The 20,666-nt window shown below is 38.0% G+C and overlaps 4 protein-coding genes across 4 annotated transcripts; 2 read left to right on the forward strand and 2 right to left on the reverse strand.

The window, feature by feature from the left end:
• Window positions 1-9,803: 9,803 nt before the first annotated feature.
• N7516_011500 (uncharacterized protein) lies at window positions 9,804-11,032 on the forward strand (the record flags this gene model as incomplete). The annotated part of the gene is made up of 3 exons (XM_057224218.1): window positions 9,804-10,066; window positions 10,124-10,610; window positions 10,664-11,032. The coding sequence occupies 3 exons, from the start codon at window positions 9,804-9,806 to the stop codon at window positions 11,030-11,032; spliced, it is 1,119 nt and encodes a 372-aa protein (XP_057069358.1).
• Window positions 11,033-13,716: 2,684 nt separating this feature from the next.
• Window positions 13,717-14,183, forward strand: N7516_011501 (uncharacterized protein; the record flags this gene model as incomplete). Its single annotated transcript, XM_057224219.1, has 3 exons — window positions 13,717-13,735; window positions 13,789-13,928; window positions 13,983-14,183. The coding sequence occupies 3 exons, from the start codon at window positions 13,717-13,719 to the stop codon at window positions 14,181-14,183; spliced, it is 360 nt and encodes a 119-aa protein (XP_057069359.1).
• Window positions 14,184-14,763: 580 nt separating this feature from the next.
• On the reverse strand, window positions 14,764-15,313 carry N7516_011502 (uncharacterized protein; the record flags this gene model as incomplete). Its single annotated transcript, XM_057224220.1, has 2 exons — window positions 14,764-15,172; window positions 15,225-15,313. The coding sequence occupies 2 exons, from the start codon at window positions 15,311-15,313 to the stop codon at window positions 14,764-14,766; spliced, it is 498 nt and encodes a 165-aa protein (XP_057069360.1).
• A 3,177-nt stretch (window positions 15,314-18,490) lies between these two features.
• Window positions 18,491-20,285, reverse strand: N7516_011503 (putative MFS sugar transporter; the record flags this gene model as incomplete). The annotated part of the gene is made up of 4 exons (XM_057224221.1): window positions 18,491-19,170; window positions 19,256-19,737; window positions 19,837-20,159; window positions 20,193-20,285. The coding sequence occupies 4 exons, from the start codon at window positions 20,283-20,285 to the stop codon at window positions 18,491-18,493; spliced, it is 1,578 nt and encodes a 525-aa protein (XP_057069361.1).
• Window positions 20,286-20,666: the final 381 nt, after the last annotated feature.

Below are 20,666 nucleotides of genomic sequence, written 5' to 3' on the forward strand. Positions count from 1 at the left end.
TAATCTCCTAAAGGTAAGGAGTAATAATAGTAGCTATAGTAGTAGGCTACTAATTAGACTTCTTCTTTAGATAATTATAGGTTATATATCCTTACTCTTTATAATTAAAATAATAGTCTTCTTTTATTAAGGTCTCCCGCTTAGATATAAAAAGACTTATAAAGTTAGTATTACCTTTACGTTTTATATAAGGAGTATAACTTAAACTAGTTATAGTAGTATCTACGCCGCTTTCTAAAGGTAGATTTATATAAAAGCGGGAAGTAGAACTAGTCGATTTAGCTTCTTATTATAAACTAATTTTATATAATATACTTTAGTAGCTTTATATAAATATATCGAATAAGATAATCTCCTAATTAATAGCCTATATAACCTAGGTTTAAAATAGATATAAGAGTTTAGAATATAGGTCTAGTTTCCGGTTCTCGATTATAATAGTAGCCTTTTTTATAAGCTATATAAACTCTATAAGGAAATTAGTAAAATTATCTCTCGGCTTTATCTTTAATCGGTAGTATATAGTATATATTTTAGTACGCCGATTAAGATTCGTAAAGATAGTTTTTAAATAAGTAATAATATCCTTTATATCTTTATAAGGAGTATTAATATTAGCGCTTATTCGAGGAGTAATATATAACTAGGTTTTATCTTTATACCGGCTTTATATATAGAGCTTCTAATAGATAAGGAGAGGATAATAGTCTATATTAGCTTTAAGCTTCTATTAAATAATTATTTCCTAGATTTTAAATCTTACTTCTTTACTATCGTTAAGTATTAGTATATTAGATATCTTAGTTATCTTTTAGTTAATATTAATCTTTATAATCGGTACGCTAGTATTAGCTATATTTAGGTTTTAGGCGGAAAGAAGATAAAAAGCTAAGTCTTTATATTTATAGATTATAAAGTCGCGATAAGTAATCGCTTTATCGCGTTTAATTATAAGATTATTAATATTAATCCTTTTATTAAAGAGTACTATAATTTTATTCTTTAGTTCTTAGTTCTCTTATTTTAATTATCGGTATTAATAAGTAAGTTCTTAAAATCTCTCCTTTAATAGAGTCTTCTATAATTATTCGCGTATAAAGGATAATCCTTTTTTTATATTATTATTATCTTTATTATATTTACTAATATTAACTAATCTCTTAGTATATAAGGTCTTCGGTATCGATATATCGATTATCCGATTATCGATCTCTTTTTTATTAAATATAATAGTAACCGGCTACTTACCGCGATTTGTAGGGTTCTATTATATCTTAACTATTATAATTAATTAGATAAAGTTCGGTTTAGGTATCTTAGCTATACGATACTAAGGAACGGAAAATAGGTAAGCTAGACCGAGATCTACTATAATAGGGATCTATATAGTCGTACTACTTATTAGATTTGATTAGTACTTAATATTATATTACCGGCTAGTTCTTTAGCAAAAAGAGTATATTTAATAAGAATATTAAGTATAGAGAGAGAAAAGAAAAGAAAAAAGAAATCTACAAATAGGACTAAAGATATTGTGGGGTAGGGAGTCCTAGGTCAAGGGCGGAAACAATTAGTAGAAATCTCTGCAAGCGGACAAATACGGCAAAACCAACTGAGTAGTTAAGTAGTCTAAAGGCGGAGTCAGTCGGCAGAAACCCTTCTAGATCGTCACATATACCCTAGAATTAAGAAGCTAAAGAAGCTTATCTTATTAAGATATTATTAGCCGGGATAGGCTAATAATATAAAGCGATATATAGAAAACTACTTAGTTTATAAATAAATAAAAATCTAGCGAGATCGTATATCTAGATTACTACGCTCTTTACTTATTCCTAAGAGACCCTAGTAATATATTTTAATAGATTTCCGCTCGTTTCTAAAGGATCGTTATAGTTACGACGCTATTTTTATAATTATTAATCGACTAAATAAGAGACTAATTTCTATTTCCTATTATAAGGATACTAATACTAAGTAGATAGCTCGACTATTTATTAATAATATAATTCGGATTATAGGTATTTTAGAGACTATTATATTTAACTAGGGAGGATAGTTTATTTCTAAATTTTAGACTAAATTCTACTGGATTCTTAGGATTAAAAGAAAATTATTAACTACTTATTACCTTTAAATTAATAAATAAAGTAAAATCGCTAATTAGTATATAGCCTAGAGATTATAATTATATATAAAATAGAACTAAAATAATTAATTAGAGATTCTACTAATAGTAGATTTTATAGTATCGATTCTTCTATAAGATACTATAAAATAATTACTATTTTTTATCGAAAAGGATTATAAATCGGCTATATCCTTTAACTAAAGAGACTAAAGTAATCTAATAAATAATAAATAAGATATAATTAATATATTATCGTAACTTTAAGATATCTAGATAAAGATAAGAGATTAGATTATAAAGTCCTAGTAGTAGATAGTCTAGTAGATAAATAAATATTAGAGAGAAGAGGACTTCGATATTAATAATTAGATTTTTATTATAATAAAGAATTAGTAGCTCGACTATCTAAATCGGAAGCTTTCTTATCTTACTAGTAGATCCTATAGGATTATCGAGAAGATCGGAAACGCCTATAAGCTCGATCTTCCGGAATCTATTAAAATTTATTTAGTATTTAATCCTAGTAAGCTTCGAAGAATATTATTATTAGAACTATTATATAGATAATATATAGACCTACTACTACCGATTAGGATTTCTAAGGAAGATAAATAGGAGGTAGATAAGATTATCGATTTACGTCTCTACTACCGGAAGCTATAGTATTAAGTTTAATAGCTTAGTTATAACCTCGATCTATAATAGTATCCTATAGGAAACTTTAAATATATACCTTAGAAGATTTAGGATTTCTATAATAATTACCCTCTAAAACCCGGGCCTCTAATACGTTTATAAGCCTAGATAGACGTAGCTAAAGATAAAGTCTTTCTTAAAGATTATAGAGATAATAACAAATCGGTATTTAGGGACTAAATATATTTTTGATCGGGGGTTATATGACGATCTAGAAGAGATTCTGCTAGTTGACTCCGCTTATAGAGATTTCTGCTGATTATTTCCGCCCTTGACCCGGAACTCCCTACCCCACAATATCTTTAGTCCTATTTATAGATTTCTTTCCTCTTTTCTTTTCTCTCTCTATACTTAATATTCTTGTTGAATGCACTCTTTTTGCTAAAGAAATGGCCGGTAATACTAACTAGATAAAAGACTATTAATAGAGATAGATATATTAGACTTTATACTAATAATAATTATCTTATAACTCGAGGAAGATAATTAATAATATCCCTTTATATTCTATTTAAAAAAGCTTAGTAGGCTAAAGATATATTATAAAACTTATAATAGTAAGCTACTCGCTATTATAGAGGTATTTAAAATATAGAGATACTACTTAAAAGATACTATAGATATCCTTATATTATCGGATTATAAAAACCTAAAGGGTTTTATAATACTTATACCTTAGAATCTTAGTAGGAGATAGATACGATAAGTAATACGATTTATATTATTCGATTTTATAATATAATATAAAGTAGATTTAAAAAAACCTAGCCGATAGGCTAAGTCGGAAGTCCGATTATACTTAGGAAGTAAGAGAGATAGAGTTAGTAGACCTTATAGAAGATAAATTGTTTTTAAGGATTAGATAAAGCCTATAAAAAGAACCCTTTATAAATAAAGTAGAAGAAGCCGAAAAAATCTAATTAAATATTATAATATATATAAAAACTATAAAAGATCCTTAGACTAAAGATATAATAAGTATAAAGACTATATTAGAGCCTAAAAAGTAGGCCTAAAGACCTATAAAAAAGAACTAATAGATATATAAGAAGATTATAACTACCCTAGAGGAGTAAAAATAAGCCCTCGAAGAATCTTATAAAATATAAAAACTATAAATAGATAAGTATTAGGTTATTAGTAATTATAATAGTCCGGAATAATATATTACCCGCGTAAAAGTAATAGTTAGCTTTATAAGAAAAATAGCGCTAAAAGATACTTCTATAAAGTCTATTATAAATCTTATAAAATAGTACTAGAGCTAAGACTATTTTATAAAAGATAAGCGTAATAAAATAGATAAAATAAAGAGTAATAAATATCTTAATAGTATATTATAGATAGTAACTATTAAAAATAACCTATTTAGATATAGTAGAAAGATTTATATACTAAGAGACTTAATTATAATATATAAAATTATATATACTTATTATAATAATCTTTAAATAGGATATTATAAGAAGAAACGGACTATTAAAAAGATTTATAATAAATATTTCTAGTAATATATAAAAAAGGAAATAATTTTATATATAAATAAATATAATATCTATTAAAGAAATATAATATATAAATATAAATTATATAGACTATTAGAACCGTTATTAGTACTTTAAAAACTATTATAATAGATAAGTATAGACTTTATAATAGATTTACTATCTTTAAAGTAAGAATAAAAAGTCTATAATATAATATTAGTAGTAGTTAATCTATTTATAAAGTTTATAGTCTATATATTATATATTAAAGATATAATAGTAGAAGATATTATAGCTATATTATATATAAAAGTCGTCCTATAGCTAAGAATACTAGAGAATCTTATTAATAATAAAAGAAGTCTATTTACTAGTACTTTTTAAGCTAATTTCTACTTTTATCTTATAATATAAAAAAGATTATTTATTATATATTATCTATAGATAGATAAATAAATAGAAAGATAAAATTAATCTATTAAATACTATTTTTATAATTATATTAGTTAGTATTAAAATAACTAGATTAGGTAGATTCTTTTTATATAGTATATATATAATATAATTATATATTTAGCTTTAGATATATCTTTAAGCGAGGCTTTTATAAGAATCCGATCCGAACTTCGATTAAATATTAAAGACGATAATAGAGAGGTTTATAAAGATATAAAAAAATATATAAAGGAGCTTATAGAATAGTAAGAAAAGCTTAGAGAGAGGTTATAAAAGATAAAAGATATTATAAAAAAGATTATAAATAAGAATTATATAAAGAAAATCTTTATAATAACTAATTAGATATTACTTCGGAATAAGTATATTAATTTAAAACGCTTTTTTAGAAAATTAGATAATTATTATAAAAAATCCTTTTAAATAGTTTATAAGATAAAATAATAAATATATTAATTAATATTAATTCTTTTATATCGGAAAATCTATACTATATAATATATCTCTATATTAAAATCCTATAAAGATAAACTAATTTATAATAAGCGGCTAGATTTTATTAAAGTTAATAAAGAATCTAAATTTAAAGTCGACTATATTTTATAGATTAAAAAAAGAGGTAAAGGCCTTTAATATCTAATATATTAGAAAGGCTATAAAGATAGCGAGAATATCTAAGAACTAAATAATATATTAGATAATATAGTTATAATAAATTAATTTAAAAAATCTAATCTATAAAAGACGACTTAAAAGAAGTTATAAAAGTCTTAATAGGATTTAAAAAAGAAATAGAATAATTTATAGACTCTTTTAAACTATCCTAAGTATAATTTATAAATTATAGTTAATAAAAATATAAGAGTAGTAATCTCTATAGCGAGGCTCTCGCTATTATTAACCTATAATAAATCTATTAGACTAAAGATATTAAATAAGATAACTTATAGTCTTATAGTCGGTAAAATAGGCGTTATCTTAAAGATTAATAAGAAGTATAAATCTTTAGATAGACTAATAAAAGATATATTATCTTTATAAAAAATAAAGGGATATAAGAGTAAAAGTCTTTACGAAAGACTTTTTATACTATAAGAATAATAATAGTCTCTATAAAAACCTATAAGTAAATATTCTATAAAAGACCCGAGAAAAAAGACCTAGATATTAGAAAATATAAGAATATATATAAAAGCCTTATAAGTCCTATCTAAATATCTATAAAATATTATATAAACCTATCTAATATTCTATTAAACTATTCTTCTTATACTTCGAATATTATTAGCGGTAAAGATAAAGAAAGTAAAAAGGGTAATAATATAATAAGCGGTATTATAAATACTACTATAAGTAGTAATAATAATATAACTAGTAGTATAACTAATAGTATAACTAGCGGTACTAGTAGTACTAGTACTAATATAACTTATATAATAAATACTAGAGTAAGTCTTTAATTAATCTAAGAGTAGAGAGTATTATAAGTACTAATAAAAGTTTTATAAGTAGCGTTCCGAGCCGGGATATTCGGTACTAGTATAATAGCGTTCGCTATATTATTAAGATAGGGGTCGACCTAGATAATATTAGAAGAAGATATATAAGAAGGTAAAATATATTTATTATAATATAAGCTTAATAATTAATCTAGTAGTAATTATACTTATTACTAGCTAAGGAATTAATATAATCTATAGGAATCTTTATAATCGAATTAATATAGCGTATATACTATATCTCTATAGGAGTCGTAGGTATAGGGTTAAAAACCTAGTTTATAGTCCTATTATTTAAAGCTATATTATAAAAGACGAGTATAGGGGTATACTCCTTCGAAAAAGGGGGCAAAAATAGTATTTAAATAAACCTATAGTTATAAAGAATCTTATAGTCGACAAAAAACCTCGTACTTAATACGCCGAATAACGGATAATAAAGAATAAAAACCTCGCTACCGCCGTAGAAACCTAGCTAAGAAGCTTCGGAATACCCTATTTTAATAAAGAAGAACCGTACCGGATAAAGGAGATAGGTTTATAGAGGAAAACCTAGAGTACGCCGAGGTCGACGAGTATAAAGGAAGGAGGTAATATCACGTCCTATACTATATAAAGCAAGGTATAGAACCCGCCTAGACCTAAGATAGTACCTTTAAGGTAGACCGTCGAAGGTCTTCGGGGACCTACGTAGACATATCAATAGCCTACAAGATATATAGGTCCAATATATATAATCTCGCTTAGGTTACGTATATTACATAACTAGTGGATTCGGAACTATAAACAAGGGTTCATAGTTCATTTTGAATATATACGTAGTGCTAGTTGCAATTGCTTCGTAGTAGTGATCCGTATTGTATATGCCTTTGGCACTCTGATCTTACCCCCTCTAAAGACCCTTTATAGTGGGTCTTTATAATATTATAACCGATTAGCCTAGCCTCTACTAGTAATATATCTATTATTCCTCTACTTCCCGATAGATAACCCGAGGGTTATCTACTATATATTATAGGAATCGGATAAACTCCGTATAGGTTTTTAGTACTTTAGGTTTAGTAATATAGGATTCCTATACTATTATTATATCGCTATTAAGGACCTCGACCCCCCTACCTATCTTCGTAGTATTATCTTTAAAGTAGTACGGGTATTGTCCGAAGTAGTTATTTAGGCGCGTCTACTATATCTTATACTATTAGAGTATTTTTCTAGAGTATTTTATAATACTTATTAGGTACGGAGGATATCTCGTACTTAATATATAGTATGCTAGGGGGACTCCGAAGCTTATTTCGTTATCTTCTTCCCTATCGTTATCGAGATCTATATTTATTAACGACGTTATTCTTATTAAAGGAATACTTAGCTTAGCCTTCGTATTTAATTCCGCTATACGTTTCTCTATCTACGCTTATATCTCTAAATACTCTTTAAGTTCTATAAGCTATTATACGCGGGCCTTTACTATCTTTAACTCCTTAGTTTCTTCGTTATCTTCGACGGTCGTAATAGAAATTGGTTCTTCCGCGATAGGTTTAGCTAGGTTCGTAGAACCTACCTATTCCCTCTCGTATTTATTTTCGGAGGTACCGAGGTCTATATCGAAGTTATCTTCTATAGCCCCTTCTAGTATCTCCTTACTTTATTCCGTGGTTACGCGGGTTCGACGTATAGGTACTATGTTTTACTAGTAGCGGTCCGATTAAAAATAAGATAGTTTAGAATATAAAGACCTACTATAAAGGGCCTTTAGAGGGGGTATAATTAGAGTGCTAAAGGCATATATAATACGGAATTACTACTACGAAACAATTGCAACTAGCACTGCGTATATATTTAAACTAAACTATGAACCCTTGTTTATAGTTCCGAATCCACTAGTTATGCAATGTGCGCAACCTAAGCGAGATCATATATATTAGACCCATATATCTCGCAGGCCATTGATATGTCTATGTAGGTCCCCGAAGACCTTCGACGGTCCACCTTGAAGGTGCCATCTCAGGTCTAGGCGGGTTCTGCACCTTGCTTTGTATGGTGTAGGACGTGACAATTAGCGGCTAATTCTCTAGAAGTACCTATCTTCCTAGGAGATTATAGCTTCGATAAAGGTAAGTAGTATAAAGACTATATTATTTAAACTAATTAGTAATACTAAAGAAAATATAGTTAAATAAACTTAGTCCCGACCGACTTTATAACTATTATCTAATACTATACTTAAGAGGAGATAGAGAAGTAGCTTACTAAGTAAAGATAACGATATATAATCTAATTATAAAGACGGTATAGATAAAGATAGTGAAATTCCTCTCCCTCGATCGTCTAGAAGAGTTCGGAAGGTATTAAAAAGGCTTAATAGATATATAGTAGATAGAAACTAGGTTTAAGAATATATATTAGAAGTTATCGTAACAATATATCCCTAAATCAATTGCTTAAGAAGTTTAGGCATATAATATAATTAGGATACTTGAAATTATAGAGGAAATCTGTATAAATTATATATATTATAAGATTTGCCTATTTGTACTATTTGACGACCCTAAGGGTCGGAAGGTTGGACCCTCGGACCACCCTAGTGGCGGGGCGGGTGGAGGGTCGTTGTCACGATCGACAATTATCACATGCTTATCACATGTCAAGATCGTTCTTATCTTTCTTTGTTTGCCTGCGTTCTTTGTTTGCTTTCTTCCTTTGTTTGATGGAGTGCTACTATGCCTAATTGGGCATGCCTACTAAGCCTATTTGGGAAAGAGGATTGTTTCTTTGTTTCTTTGTTTGATCCAGCTATTTAAACCCCTCTGGATCTCTCTCTGCACTTCTTCTTCTTTTCTCCCCATCTTTGCTTTTCTGGTTAAATGCACTCTTTCTCACAAAGACCTGGCTCGTAACAGTCGTGAGGGTCACCCGCGGGTCACTGCTAGGTCTATATACGGACAACGATGATTAAGCAATGTATGTAATTTTGTATGGTACCGTTATGATGGCGGTCCATTTATTTTTCCGGTTTGTATTGACTTGGTAATTCCTACCATGCACCATGCCTGGTACTCGACAAAACACGTTATAGTTATCCGCCCGGGAATTATGTAACCCATGCCTACCTCCAGGGCTCTGATCCCAAGGTCGCCTCTCAAAACACGTATACATTGAAATGCACACTAACCGACATGTAGGTAAACGGAGAATCCAATGAGAAATCACTGTGTCGGCCCAGCGACCACTGCATGGACCCTTCAGCTGAACCTCCAGGGAACCATTGGGCAAGATTCTCCCATCTCCCACAAACCACGCCTTGGCATCTGCACTTCGCCACTTCCATCGTCTGAATGCCTGCTTCTGCGACCCCAGACACCAACTCGATACTCGTGCTTAACGCCTAGGTGGACCTCATTACATACATGTTAGGGGCCTTGTTACTACACAATACCCCTAGGGCGGCCAACCACCTTATCAGCACGTGACACTCAAGTTCATCCAGCGCTTAGCCCCTTCTCTGGAGCATAAACAACCCATATCCCAAGGATGCCGTCTGATTCACACCTTATGGATGAGAGTACTCCACCTGGGAGTTTCCTGAACCCTCCCCTCACGCCGCCGCCCACGGAAGAGAAAGAATTGTCGAGAAGTGCTCAAGCCGTTCTGGACTGTTTAGAACTCCATCGTGCAGGTCAAAGGCCACCACAGCCTTGGTGGCAGCACCGGCTGATTCCGGACAGTTATAGAGAGGTTTTGCGTCTGCTAGATGGTGACGAATCTCTTCGAGGTTACGTGGAAGACAAAGTAAGGTGAGTACTGCCAATTTCCATGTGTATTGAAGGCATTTTTGTTGAGTTGTATTCTAGGCTTGACTACGACCCTTACCGGTCCCTTGTGACTATCCGAATGCCGGCTCCTCTCCATGATATATTTTGTGCCAGGGTAGTCTCTGAAATTTTAGCCCAATTGGGGAAGTTTCAACAGAGCGATAAACCCTTCGCTGATTTTGCGAGGAAGGTAGATCATAAATCCACTACCCGAATTTGGCTGCCGAACAATACAAAAAATGGAGAGCGGACTCGTTCTGAACGCAGCCCAGATGCATCATTTAAGCACGAGCAGGCAAAATACCCCGGTGTTATTATAGAAGTGTGCTATACGCAAAAAGTTCGAGCTGCGGCGGACTTAGCGGATGATTACATCTTGGACACCAATGGGAACGTGAAAGCGGTGATTGCCCTCAACATTGAGTATAGAGGGTCTAAAAAAGCGACTATATCCATCTGGCGACCAGAGGATATAACTGTGGATGGCGTGGAGGAACTTCAGGCGATCGCTAAGGTCGAAGCGCTGGTACATTCCCTTTGAGCCGCAATCTTAGGAGAATTGGATACTGACAGTTGCAGCCTTTTCGAACAGAATCTGGACTTCCAGCCGAAGAACCAGCTGAGGGACCAGCATTCAGGCTGTCGCTTAGGGACTTTGCTCCCACGAGCATCTCACAGGAGTACACTGACCTCGATCAATATATCTCTATCTCCTCGAGGCAGCTCTATGACTTTCTTTCATACGCCGAAGCAGAACACCAACAAGAATTGCTAGACGAAGGCATCGTTGATCCATTTCCCCCCGGCAAGAGAAAGCGCCGTCGACTTCGAACTCCTCCTGAACACCTAAGTTCGGAAGAAGAACTCCCCGAGACGATGAAAGCAATCAAACGGGGGCGTCTAACGCGAGATTCGTCCGGGCAAAGAGTCCGGGGACCTGAAAGCTGAGCTGTGTTGGATTTTTGAACACGTGGAATAGCATATTGAGAATGCACTTTTGTCGAGGAAAGAGAGAGAAAGCTGTATAAGTCCCGAGAACTAGGAATCACCTGACCCCTAACAATATGTCCCAATAGCGCAGACACATGCCACGTGTTTAGAGGCGGCGATGCTTCGAAGCTACTTGGGGGACTTGGGGGCCGGCGGCTGGCTGTTTCGCTGATACACTCCGCCCAGGTGTGATTACTAAGGTCTACCTTGATCACGATATAGGATGGGAGAAAGGACGAAAGGCTGGTCGAAAGTCCATTGTAGGGGAATAGGGAACTGCAAACAGGATCGCTGGGGAGCCTTAGAATATATATAGGTTTGGATAAAATACCAAACGAAGTGTGAGTTCTCGTAAGTAGGGAACGATTATTACATGGTCTTTGGCCTTGGATTCCTGTTGGGATCATGGCACATGACCTTGTTTGTCAGAACTGTTACATGTCAATAACCAGATAGTCTCCTCTCCTCTCTCTTCTTCTTTTCCCCTTCTCATCATCAAGAGATCGTCAACCATCAGCAGTTAGCCTCAATACCATTACATTGCTGATCTCTTCTCTTCTCCTGACTCGCTGTCAATTCCGGTACAGCATGCAGGAACGTCCCTGGCTTCGATGTCCCGGTAATCTCAAACAAATATTCGCTAGTAAAGGATGTTAAATAAGAGGAAATAGGATAACGATACCACCGGTTGCATTGCTCTTCAATACAGCGCGCTTTCCCCACGATCCGCCTGCCTTATTGATCAATCTATGGCTAACAATGCCTGACAGCGTTATTTCAAAGGAAGTGCGGCACTAAGCATGTCCCGCATTATCGCAACGGTTGAACGGTCATCGTTTCATAGGGGCATCACAAAATGGGGTAAGTAATAGGGTTGCTGGAACAGGGGGGTAGTTTGACTTACATAATGTGAGATTTTTAGGAATTTGATATAGATCATTCTGAAGAACTTCTCGCACGCCAAACAGGATTTAAGTATACATTCACTGAATCACATTTCAAATAATAATGGCTGATATTCTAGTTCCTCCATGTTCACACGTTCATTCAGGTGCTGCCTTACCACATCCCTCGAATGGTCCCGCACAAGTCCCGACGTAGATTCTAGAGTGCGATACCGAGATAAGTATGATAATCGAGCAGATCTGACCGGAGGCGCGATGGATCAGTCAAACATTCCGAAGGGAGACGCCTAAGAGATTAGCCAAGTGACTGAGATGATCTGCGCTGAAGGAAATGATCAGGCACAAAGTCCCTGCCCGACCACCAATAACTGCCAGTGCTGTTTCTTTGAGGAAGATAATGACCAGGTCTTTCTAGCCCTGTCTTCGTTTGTAACTACAATGCGGATACTGCCGTTCAATGATCATAAGATGGCTGACAGCGATCTATGCGGAAGTATGTGTGCTTGAGGAGAATGGTAAGGAAGTGCGATCATTGAGGAACTAGCTTGAATCTGGCAGTCTGTAAGCTAAACTGAATGCACTATAAACTAAAATAAAAGCAAAAGGGAACGATTTTGAGTTTCATCACCCCTTGATGTACCAAAGAAAAGCAAAATCACCGAACAAACAAATTGCCGGGCTGTTTGAGACCGGCTCATAACAGTACCAAAAGGTAAATGATTATCATGCTGCGCGCCCCCGATCGCCTCTGCCTCGAGCTCTTAGCTGCCCTTCGCGTCCTTCTCGAGGTGAGGTCGAGCTGCGTATCTTCAGTTGCTGAATCTCCCGTTTAAGCTGTTTTATCTTAGCCGTGGAGCCGTTTGTCTTTTCAGGGGCTAGTTTCCGTCTTTTGATGAACAAGGCCGGGTTACGAGCTGGCTCGCTGCGGTATCTTCTATGGCGGCTGTGTGTTAGCTCAGTAGAGGTATCGCTCTCATTACTATATTCAATGGTCTTAAAGGGGCTTCTCGTCTTCGGTCTGTGTGGGTTTGAGTGACGAGCAGTCTCGCCACGATGCCTTCTGTTACGACCACTGGCTTGCTTAATTGAGCCGTCGCTTTCGCTGTTGCTATGTTCATCATCATAATCATTATCTTCGATATCATTCCACCTATACTTTTTACGATAAGTAGTCTCAAGCTCTTCGGCTTTTTGATAAATCACTCTATCGCCATCTAAGGCTAAGCCGGTTGTGATGCGGCGGATAAAAGATCGTCCCTATAGAGTAAAAACACTATCTTTCCATTTGATAAGAATCCGAGTTTATGGATAAATTATGCATTTTGCGGGCTAGAGCAAGTTAAGAGGATCCAGCCCCTGCTCATCATCCAGTTCGATCTTCCAACCGATGCCAATAAAGTTCTTCACGTCTTTTCGTTTGTATTTCCAGAACTCTTCAGGAAGCCCGTTCCTGGTCCCAATCACTTTAGCAGCGCCGCGAGTCATAGTCGTCAAAACGCGTTCTACTCGACTTGGGTTGTAGCTCTCGTGTGAACCAGCCCGAATGCGAAAGATTTCCTTCCCCTTATCGATTTGGCTACAAAGCAAAATGCTTCTACTATCTCTAGTACACAAAGAGCTTTGCGTCAATATGGCGCTTTTCGACCTGTAGCTTCGAATCTGACGCAACATCTTTTACATAATGTTTTCCAAGATGCAAGAGCCTTTCTTTCCATGCCATGCAGCCAGCATTGAGTCATGATTCTGACATCTGGCGGTAGGCTCGTGAATCTTTCCAACTACCAACCGAAATTAAAACGAACATAACAGGTTACTCAGCCTTTTACACGGAACTTCTTCGTGGGAAAACGGCCTTTCCCAAGGAGACCGTTTATTTCTTCCGAAAGGGCGCCAAGAACAATCATCCTCCACCTTCGGAATTCCAATGTTCCGTGAAAGCCTTACACAATGTAAGTCGTGTCCTGACTTTGTGATACTATAGAGCTAATTTTTCTCCTGAAAAGGAGTGGACCAATTTGCGAAGTCCGCTATTCAGCACATTGTCTACTATCCTGGACTCAACGCAGCCTTTGACAGGCACACCATCTCTCGACTATGAATCTTTGGGCGTCAACTTCTATGATGCCGATAGATCTATGTTCCGCTGGGTATTCCTGAAAGCCGGTTCAGATTCTCCGCATTTGGCATCATGTTCAAGGAATTAGTGGTGAAAGGGAGTCTTGTCGCAAATCATCGGCTAATCTCTGGTATGATGAATTTTGTCACCAAAAATGGGGTATGGTCCCATGTGAAGACTATTCAGCTCGAAGAGGGCACAAACCTTCCGGATCGCTACATGAACCAGCAATTGAAAGGCAGGCTTGTTGTGACTATGTAATGGTACTTTTTAGATTCTTTAACCTGTGCAAATTGATTGAGCCCTATCAATATTTGGTCTCCCTCGTCTGGACAAGAATCCATTATCCTATCCGCTCTCTTTTGACATGAAAAGAAACAAAGTAGCTCAAGTCCAAACTCTTTCTCAGTATATCTTCCATCCTTCACCTACGTAGCGGTCAGAAGGAGTTTATACTTATGGTAGAAAGTTAAAAAAAGAAGACTACTGACGGAGGACTTACCAAGACCGTACTGTCGCATCTATGTACCCGTTTATTGTAGATTACTGAGAGTCGCAATCGGCCACCGGCCCTACCGTTACTCTCACGACGTAGATTGCTGCAGTCATTGCTAATCGGAAGGGACCTGAAATATTCTCTTAGAATTGAAAGATGCAAATACTATCAATCATTCAAACAAATATTTGTTCTCGATGTAGCGCCGTTCTTCATGGCTGATCAGATTGTTATGTGCCACAGTACTTTTGAAGTCCTGCCATGGACACAGAACTGACTGAACTTGGCCATGAATGCCTCTTATCCGTAGGATAACTTGAGTGTCGCGGGCAGTGGGCCCTCTGGAGACTCCAGCAAATTCGGCATTCTCGATGCGATCCTCAAGGGCCCTCATTTCTGCGCTAGAGGGGCAGCAGGAGGTTGTGCGTAGACAGGTATCAATCGGCGGAAGGTCTTGATGGAGCAGGAAATGCCGCTTTTCTGCCAAATCCGAAGTATTGAACACAGTACTGGGTTCGTGCGACGGTTGCTTTTCTGGTGGAATTGTGTCACCATCTTTACCCAATCGTGTGATAAAGTGTCTATACATATGTCGTTAGCCTATGTATGAAAGAGCGGGTTCTTTCTCTGTACTTGATCTTTTCGGTGATTGGATGCTTCCGTGAATGAAAATCCTGCACGGACTTTCGTCTTTGTGAGATAGAAAGATGATGTGGCGCCATGATGTAAATGATGTCCTGGTCATCATTCACCACAATATTCGGACCATCTTCTCCGACGTCTAGTGGAAGGCAGGGGAATGCAGTCAGGTCTCACTCGTAATTCAGGGCTAGTACAATCACTAAATCCGCCACATGCTGGACTATGCTCTTTCTTCTTTTTCCCTTTATCCTGAAAGGTGATGCATCATTTTATAGTACGTCTGAACTATAATCAGATTGTGTCCCCGGCTACACCAGTCCCAGCGTATTATCTGGAGATCTCGACTTTCTAAATGCAGTGGCTCAAATGAACCAATTGTGACCACCGGGTTAGAGGTTCACAAGAAGTTCCGAAACTATAACGTTTAGCCGGGCTCTCAGTGGGTTTATCTTATCCCCACTTCACTGCAACTGGCACGTCGCTTGCGCTTACAATTTCTATTTACTGTGAACAGACTGACCAGCATGCCAAGCTTTCCTTTTCCACTAACCAATATGGTTAACTCTGCATTTCCACCTGGGCAAGCCACCCTGAACCATCAATGTATCAGCGAAATTGCAAAACAAAGACTATTTTATGGGGAATAAATACTGATAACACAGATTCTGTTAAGTGATGAGTATACTCTCTAGGGAGGTTAACTAAAGAAGCAGTTCTTCCAATCACATATCGGGAGGTTAGTTGTCAAAACCACGTGTATTCAATTAACCCTGAGAGAGAGAAGCCACGCTGCACCCCTGAAGACGCAGATCCTGAGGAGACATCCGGAGATCAGGATGGCCATGAGCGCAGGGGTCCCATGAGCGCAAGCCTTCGGCGCATAACTGTGGGTCGAGTTTACTAGTGGCCCCCAGCCAACGGACCCTAGAAAAGAATTGTACCGGTTTCTCACGTTAATTAAAAAGAATCTTTTTCAATCCTCTGTTTTTGGGTCAATGTCGATTGCTTAGTGCTCCGGATTCCTTGTATTGCATTCTCCCGTAAGCTTAATTTAACGATGGTTGCCCAGTAAAGCAGGTAGGGGTCGGAGTACTAGCTTCCCCAAGTTAGTGTATATACATATTGCTTGTATTTGATCTGTCAAACAAGGCTTGAACAGTTGATATATTCAAGTTAGAGATCGTATGCCTCTACGACTTATCGGTTGAAGGCGATCTGATTGTCGTTCAAGCATGAACACCCTAGTGGGGCCAACCGGTCACTGATGACCACAGTTGACGGACCGTTGGAAATTGTGAACTGGCTATGAAGTTCGGGCAGCGTTAATTGAACCATGACAATTGTATTAGCAATGTTCGTCAGATTCGTGACCTTAACCTGGAGAAATGACTCTTTCGACCATGGGTCCTTTTCCACCGCATTTCACCCTCGCTCTCGGCTGATGTTATCTAACTTCGCTTCTGCCGCTTCTTAGACCAGTCGGGCAACTCCTCCTTCTAAACAATGCTAGGTAACGCGGCTGTAGCATTCGGATGCTTTCCCGTAGGAACGATTGGCTTGGGAGGAAGCCCGTAGATAGCTATTCCTTTGCTCTTAGCGACCATAGTAAAGTACCGTCGTGAACAATCTAAGTGGGTGAACTCTAGCGATTTACTACTTTGGCTTCTGAGCCGCTGAGTGCAGCCCACATAGAGCATGCCTGCCTGCACAGATGACGAAAAAATGGAGTAAGTTTCTTGGAAATAAGCTCAGAAGATGGCTGACAAACTTACTACTGTTCCCATGCAAAAGCTACATATAAGCTCAAGTCCATGCACTTTTCCTCGTGAAGGATCACATGGTATGTCACATGTCGGCCATGTTTACAAAATTAAATCTGTCTCGTTGTCTTCCCAGCTAACCACCAACCTCCCCGGTAGAGACTGCCTCGGAATGACTCTCTGCGGCATCAACCGAAGCGGGTGCCTAACACGCTATACCGTTTTCATTTTGCTGCGGTAAGAGACAGGCGTCTTTTTACATGCTGTGCGATCCTCTTCTCCCGACATATGTATCAAAACTGGGTGGTTGGGCAGGAATGCAGCCTTCTACAGTAGGAGGCTGGACTCTCCTGTGCGGTATCCATTTTTGTGTTAGAAAAGCCTTTGCGCAAACGCTCAAGTATTACAACGCATTGCTAGATATGAATATCTATCATAGGAGTATTACATATTGCTAAATTGATTATTGGTCTTTCACTTGCTATTCAATCCCATATCTAAACTATACCCGCTATTCACTCGCATTATAATCTAAACTTCGGCAAACTGGTAAACGGCAATACTATCAACAATCTCTATGGCTATCCCTTCTTCAGCAGGACCAATATGAAGATGGAGAACTCTCGTGTTCACATGAACTCTTGACATACGGGAAAGAAGCAAGCGAAGATGGCAATCTATTGGTTGAAAAAGCGGATGGGGAAGGAGAGAAACTTCAAACCTCCGCGGACTATCTCAGGACCATCGGGGGTCACGTAACCACCCAGGTCATGTAATCTCAACATGAACATACTCATATAATGCCCCAGCTAGTACATACCGATGCCGTGTACGTTTTTTTAGCGTGCCCAAGCGCTAAACCTAGCTTCCACTGGCAAATTAAAAGTTGAGTAGTGCGACGGAAGCCACTGAAATTGCATCTCTTTAGTGACCGTTAGCAACATTCTGCGTTAACTTTTCTACAGTTTTTTTATAGTAATAACAGTTCCCGGGTTTGCTTGAGAACACTTTTCATGTTTAAGATTAATCGTGTGTCAATATCAAAGTACTGCTGCTAGTTCCATTAATTGTGTGCAGCATTAAAGGATTTTTTCTAGGGCTCCTCTACACCTTGCAACTATTAGGATGAAAGATAAAATTATACTGACGACGGAAGGGCAAACTAGGAGGCTAGAGTAATGATATTGATCTAGCTAGAAAAATCTGCACGTACGAGAGAAAGAAGAACGAAGAAGAGAGAGAAAGGAGAGAAGGTAAGCAAACTACTAAACAGCAGGCGCCACACCAGAGGCATCCAGAGTCGGAATCCTCGAATATCGACCGTAAGTAGAAAGAGATCTGTAGAGAGTAATGTATTGGGTACAGGCGATATCTAAGAACAATGACCGGCTGCTTATGGGAGGGAGGGAAGAACAGAGAAGGGATAGAGAAAACTGACTAATTGCTACTAGAGGCACGCCCGACGCCAAAGGCATCCAATTCGCGGAGCATCAACACCTAGGCATGTTCACATAGCTCGTCGCTTTCATGCTTCTCTATCATTGGGGCGGGTTCGAACTCGCCAGCTGTATCCTCAGAGATATGGCCAAACAGCTTCATCTCCTTCGCCATGTCCCGAGCGTTCCGCACCGGGTTACCAGGACGCGTGAAAATAATGTCAATTTCCTCCAGTCGCAAATTGCTGGTTTCCGGGAAGAAAAAGTAAAATGCAGGCACAAAAGCCGCATTGGTGGCCATAAAGACGACGTATGCTTTCCAGTGTAGCCGGTTGATGAGAACAGGAGTGATCATAACAACTGTGAAGTTCCACAGCCAATTTGAACTAACGCCGATCGCTGAGCCATGGGTGCGTGCTTGCAAAGGTAAGATCTCGGGGACATAGACCCACGGGACGCAGTTGGCAGTCATGTCAAAGATAAACATGTAGACAAAAAAGAACGAGATGGCACCCACAGCGCAAGCTTGCCCATTGGGGCTGTGAGAGCGAGATAGGAGAACAGCAATCATAAGCATGGAGATGGACAGGCCGGTGCAGCCCCACATCATTGTTCTTCGCCTCCCCATACGGTCAAGAGCAAGTGTGGGTACGATTGATCCGAGCGCAAACATTAGATTGATAAACCCGGCAAGGATTTGAGCCAGTCTCGCTGACATGCCCACATTTTGAACAAGAGCCGCTAATTGAACACTCATATTAGTTTCCGTTGAAAAAAGATTCATATGCCTGACCAGAGCCAAGTATGGGCAGGGCTTCAGCCTTACATGGCGCATAATAAACAACCAGATTGATCCCGCCCGCCTGGTTCATAAACATGACCCACCAGGCAAGGATGACTCGGTATCTTGTTTTCACACGGTCCGTTCTGAATAAGCTTAGAAGACTTTTGGCTTCTGCGCTTCCCGACTCCAGTTCGAGAGCGGAATTAATAGCGTCCCGTTCTGCTAGAATGTAAGCATCCGAAGACTCTTTGTCATATACTCTGCAAAGGACATCCATCGCTTCTTCGTGTTTCCCGTGTTTATATAGCCATCGCGGTGATTCCGGGAGTCCCATGACTAAGATCACCACGATGAGAGCGAAGACGATTTGTGCCGCAATGGGTAGGCGCCAGGCAATGGTGCCTCCCACATATGACATACCGAAGTCGAACCAGTATGCAATCACGATACCGACACCGACAAACAGAACTTCCGCCGAGACAAGACGACCACGAGATCGCTGATCACAAAGTTCAGATTGGTACCTATATGTACAATTTCAGTATGAAAGGACAATGATAGGACGGAAGGTGAAGGTCGGAATGTGCTAAGCTCAGCACCGAATAGGGATTGGGAACACTGACATGGGCACAGTCGAAGTTTTGATTCCAGTACCCACGCCTGTTATTATTCTGCCTACCACAAGGTGAGGTACTGTAAAAGCTGAAGTTTGAAGTGTAGCTCCGACAATTACGAAGACCATGGCTAGCCATATAGTTCTGCGTCTCCCAAGCTTTTCCCCAACCACGTAGTTAAATAGAAGAGTAAGTACTAGGATCGCCCGTATGAGCCTAAGGCGGCTCCATAGGATATTCAATGTACCGAGACACCCGGCAAAACATCCGAGGTTATAGCAGCTAACGATGATACCGGTCTTCGTATCGGAAGGATGGTTGAACTGGTCCAACTAGTTTTCATTCTCCAAGATTCCACCAAAGACCCCCTGGTCATAGCCAAACAGCACAAAGGCCATCAAGAAGCATACCGTCAAACCGACCTGGATGGTCTTGCCCTGACCAAGGAACGAGCGCATAGCCGGTATGGGTGGTATGAAGTGGCAAGAGCAGAAAGATAAGCCAAAGTTTGAGTGATTGAGGGAGACCTAGTTCAAAGACGTTCAGATTGGGGTGGGGTGGTGTCCATGATCTTATGTATCCTGGCTACCCCACAAATTGAGTTTCCCCAGTAAAAGGACCAAGTCTGGGGTGGTTCGCACCGGGGATAGTCGGTTGCCCCAGCTTTTCGGCGCGGAGAAAAGCGCCTGGGTCGAGCTTACTAAGAAAACGAACGCTCCTTTTTGTAAAAACGCAAGCCGAAGCGGGTCCATCCCTTGCGGAGAAATATACTGACTAGGAAAGAAAATTTTAAACATGCAAATAAGTGATACGCTGCAATTAACAAAAATGGAGGGCTT

This window comes from Penicillium verrucosum (assembly GCF_028828655.1).
Source record: "Penicillium verrucosum strain IBT 35672 chromosome Unknown utg000005l_segment0_segment0, whole genome shotgun sequence".
NCBI classification, from domain to species: domain Eukaryota; kingdom Fungi; phylum Ascomycota; class Eurotiomycetes; order Eurotiales; family Aspergillaceae; genus Penicillium; species Penicillium verrucosum.